The 4,495-nt window shown below is 38.4% G+C and overlaps 1 protein-coding gene across 1 annotated transcript; it reads left to right on the forward strand.

The window, feature by feature from the left end:
- The first annotated feature begins 7 nt into the window (after nucleotides 1-7).
- On the forward strand, nucleotides 8-4,438 carry LOC107577892 (ADP-ribosylation factor-like protein 5B). The gene is made up of 4 exons (XM_016263917.1): nucleotides 8-529; nucleotides 3,267-3,327; nucleotides 3,696-3,843; nucleotides 4,179-4,438. The coding sequence occupies exons 1-4, from the start codon at nucleotides 484-486 to the stop codon at nucleotides 4,242-4,244; spliced, it is 321 nt and encodes a 106-aa protein (XP_016119403.1). The 5' UTR covers nucleotides 8-483; the 3' UTR covers nucleotides 4,245-4,438.
- Nucleotides 4,439-4,495: the final 57 nt, after the last annotated feature.

The raw sequence follows: 4,495 nt of genomic DNA on the forward strand, positions 1-4,495 counted from the left end.
GTGTGTGTGTGTGTGTGTGTGTGTGTCTGTGTGTGTCTGTGTGTGTCCACAAGAGAGAGTGAGCTCTTATTATTTATCCAGGAGCAGCACCGCACACGCGCGCAGCTCTGTGTGCCTCAAGTTTACTCCCTTGAGCTCTTCCCGAGCATTTATTACACGCGTGTAACCAGACAAAGGGAGCGGATGTGTGTTTTTTGTCCATGAGGAAAATGTGGATGAGGTCAGAGCGATCTGGGAAGTAAAGAGGCTTGTGTTTGGAGAGAGATGTATCCGCCGCACACTTGATCTGACCACACAAAAGAAGAAGAGGTGCTCTGGAGCTGCTTACCTGTGCGTGAACACACCGTGGACAGACGGAGGCATGTGCTGTGTTCCCGTAGCCGCATGGGGTTTATGAAGAAATAACGGCTTCACGGACAGCTGCTGTAGGCCTCACCGCTAAACTCAGCCTCACTGGACACGGTCTCTCACCCACCAGGAGAAATGGGTCTAATTTTCGCCAAACTATGGAGTTTCTTTTGTAATCAAGGTCAGAGCTTGTGTTGTGGCCGCTTGGTAGTGAGTGTTTTTGACTGTTGTCCGCCTCGGGCTGATATCCAGCGGAGCTGAGCTAACATAGATGCTAGTGAGCTCGTTTAAATCCGCTGCGTCGAGCTAATGTTAACCTACGAAAACCACAGTCTCGCTTTATTTTTTTTAATTCTCGCTATATTTAAAACCAGAGCAGATCGTGTTTTCACCTCGTAATTGTAACGGTTTGTTAGTCGGTTTGCTGGTCCGTTACCTTCTCCCGGTAGATCTAACACATGAGATGATCTTTTAGTGGTAAAGGTAACAGATGGGTCATTTAAAATGTCTTCTAACTGATCTGCAAACTGAGTATCGTCCACTTCTTGAATTAAGTGCTTTCTGAAGATTGTAGGTAGTAACCAAGCTAAGACAAAGGCTTTATAAAAATAAAATAAAAAAGTCTGGCTCAGATCCTATCAATTTTTCCTCCAAAAGTACAGCTGTGATGCTATCAGGTACTTTGATAAGTACCATGGCACTGAATGAATACTGAATATACCATGCCACTATGATGCCCAAAATACTGTTATGTTTGGCAGCTAACTAGGTTTTAAGGCAAGGTGGATAGAGTACAAAAAAAAGTTAACTAACAAACCACCATACTTCCGCCATTTGATTCATACATTAAGATTTTTTTTGTATTACATATTTTCTAAAATAATAATTTTCTAATTAAATGTACATTTCGGGGCATTATGAATATCCCTTTTTATCACTCCATAAATCAGGAAAAAACTGTCAACAGCTAGAAAAGAAACCATGTATAAAACCCTCTGCAAAATCCACTTGTTTGCTATGGAAGCAAAATAGCCCAACATCTGAAAATTGACCAGTGTATGAAAAAACGATGGTTTTGCCTGTTGTGTCTTGCCCTAACGTGAATTTTGCTACCTACAACTGGCCTAACTATTGTCCAGCTCCTAGCTCTTACATGTGTTCTTGTTTAATTTGTTCGGATCTGATTTGTACTCATAGGGTTTGTTCTATAACATATGTCTGTATGTCTTCACTGCTGCTGTGACAGATGTCTCTCATGATGTCTAGAGGACAGAGGGGCCAGATATCAGCTTCAACTTGTGCAATGACAATAAAAGAAACTGATTTGAATTGAAAATGCTTTTGTGTAGAGAAACAGACGCCATGACCACCTGGCAAACAAAAGCCTGAGGAAACTGTTTTCCTCTCCATTGTTTGCTAGTTTCAGCAGGCAGTTCAGCCTGTGCCCAGAGAAAACTGCAGAGTTTTTAATTTTAGCGCACTAGATTGTGTCTGAAAGTTACTCTTCTAACTGCATTTTACCCTGAATGCATATTTTCTGACTATTGTTCTATAATTGAGAAGTTGAGCATTGACAAAGTGTGCAAACAACAGATTGGTATTTCCTGGTTATTTTTTATTTTATAAAAAATTGTTTTCTCCCATTATATACACTGAAATGGGCATTTTTGATATGGAGTCTTGCGTGCACTTTCTGACACCAAACTGTTTGCATTCCTACAAGGTTATACATTTAATTTGTTGTTGAATTATGGTTTTCTTGTGAGTGCTAGATGCGTTCATTACAAATGAGCTAGCCAGTCCTCTGGGCTAGTTGCCGAGTAGGTCCAAAAGGAGCTCCCAGGAGAAAGTAGCATGACTCTTTGGTCTACTTTTCTAGACATAGAAGGAATTCTGCCTGTTGGATTTGTAATCTCATTCGGTTTCCTAATTCCTTGGATTACTGTCCTGAAGAGGACCAGTCACTTCATTACACTGAGTGTTACTCTCTAATACACAAATGTTCCTGCAGTCATTTACAAAATGGAAATTCTTGCAATATATTGTAAATAGTCTGCAGTCTAATTATTAAATGAGTTAAATATAGTGTTAACAGCTATTGGTCCTGTAAATCATGTGCATAGCTTTTGTCCTTTAGCTAAAGCTTTGAGCAGTAGCTCTAGTAGTCTTAAATTAGAACCATGCTAAATTAGTTTGTTTTGAAAAAGTTCCACCGAATCTGTGGGTGGCGTTAACTGTAGTCTTGAGAAACCGTGACTCTTTATGGCTTCACTCTGTCCTGTGACATTTTTGCTGGAGGCATACAGAAGTAAAATAGGGGTCAGTCATTGAGGAAGTAATAGCTGTGAAATATTCTGTGTCTTTGTGGAGCTGTTTGAGATGACATGAGTTATCCAGTCCTGCTTCCTGTAGTTCACATTGGAGTTCAAAGGTGGGAAAAAATCCAAACGCGCTCACTTTTCTGTCTTACATACACACACAGGCTGTCAGAATTTCGTCACATTGCTCTGATAAAGGATGGATCACTACTAGTTGATCTAATCGCATCTTCCTCAGTTATGCAAGCGTGCATCTTTTGTGGCAGAGCTGTGCATTGCTATGGGATTGTTGGACCAATTATCTTCCAGTTAATAGAACTGAGAGGCCAACAGAAGCAAACTAGCTCTGAATGAAAGGAAAGAGCACAGCGAGCTAATGAGATGACCCAACGTTAACATTATAGCTGAGGCTTAAAATTGTCTCCGTGTATTTCATGTAAATAATGGATTCCATTATTTTTACGTTTTATTGGCATTCACATATATTCTATCCTTGTTTACTGAGAAGAATTGTTTGCTTTTCATTTGATGTTGGATTGTGTATTATGGGTTTGACCATTCTCATAATCAGTAATATGTATTTCTATTTCTGTTATGTAGAACACAAGGTGATTATTGTGGGGCTGGACAACGCTGGGAAAACCACTATACTTTATCAGTTGTGAGTAATGTATATTTTGTTATTTTTTTATATTTTGTTTGACTTTTATTGCTCTCTTTATTTTTTTTAAATTTTAATTAGTAAAGGGTCTGATTCATACAATTGAATAGAATAGTCTCTTTATTGCCACACACCTGCACACCTATCTAGTTACTGCTTTTTGACATAAGACAATTGCCTGAACATACAATACACACTAAACATTACAATCTATTCATTATGCAATATCATGCGTGGTATTTATTCAGCAAAGTAAAACAATAGATGGAGACACTGTACTGATGAGTAAAGGAGGTTTCAGTGTGGTAATTAATGTGAAATACTGCATCAGTGTAGTTTGTTTCATCTGAACCCGTTTTGTTGTGCAGTTTAATGAATGAGGTGGTGCACACGTCTCCTACAATTGGCAGCAATGTGGAGGAAATAGTGGTGAAGAAAACCCACTTTCTGATGTGGGATATTGGTGGTCAGGAGAGTCTCCGCTCTTCTTGGAACACGTACTACTCCAACACTGAGGTAATGCACGTATACACTGCACTGCTGGAGGCTGAGCTTGTTTGATAAGGGATGATTGAATTAACACAAAACTTCATAAAACTTCTCAATTCATGTAGAGGGGACCTTTAGAAATAATGGGATTACATTAATTTAAAAAAAAGCAATGACATGAAATGGAAGTGTATTAAGAACTTATGAGGGATTGTCTGTGAACTGACACCAATCACAAACAGCCTGTACATTGTAAATATGATTGTTGGAAGAGAGAAAATAAATGTGTAGGTCACCGTTTACACTAAACAAACGGAGGATGGATTTTCTGTTTTGTTTTATGCCTGTATTGGTGTTCACAGAGACCTCATAGATTGGACAGGCAATCCTTGGCGAAAGATATAATGGGTTGGGAACATGACAGTTGACTTGAATCCGCATCTCCCAAATGAGCATGTTTAAATTTTATTTGTACAGCACTTTTTACAGTACACATTGTTCGAATGCCACTTTACAGAAAAAAATAGAAGAGAAATCTTTTTATCTCGCTTTGAAATATCTTATTCTCACTAAGGATGCATTTATTTGATAAAACAGTAAAAACAATAAATTGTGAAAAAATTACAATGTAGAATAACCTTTGAAAATAAATATTGAAAATATTTTGAAATATAATTTA

This window comes from Sinocyclocheilus grahami, unplaced genomic scaffold (assembly GCF_001515645.1).
Source record: "Sinocyclocheilus grahami isolate Dianchi unplaced genomic scaffold, SAMN03320097.WGS_v1.1 scaffold7623.1, whole genome shotgun sequence".
Classification (NCBI taxonomy): domain Eukaryota; kingdom Metazoa; phylum Chordata; class Actinopteri; order Cypriniformes; family Cyprinidae; genus Sinocyclocheilus; species Sinocyclocheilus grahami.

What these genes read in the sequence shown, in the direction of transcription:
- LOC107577892 (XM_016263917.1), top strand. Translation starts at nt 484, where the DNA reads ATGGGTCTAATTTTCGCCAAACTATGGAGTTTCTTTTGTAATCAAG. An exon ending in GAGTTTCTTTTGTAATCAAG is followed by an intron (nt 530 to 3,266) that starts GTCAGAGCTTGT and finishes TCTGTTATGTAG; the next exon opens with AACACAAGGTGATTATTGTG. An exon ending in ACCACTATACTTTATCAGTT is followed by an intron (nt 3,328 to 3,695) that starts GTGAGTAATGTA and finishes TTTGTTGTGCAG; the next exon opens with TTTAATGAATGAGGTGGTGC.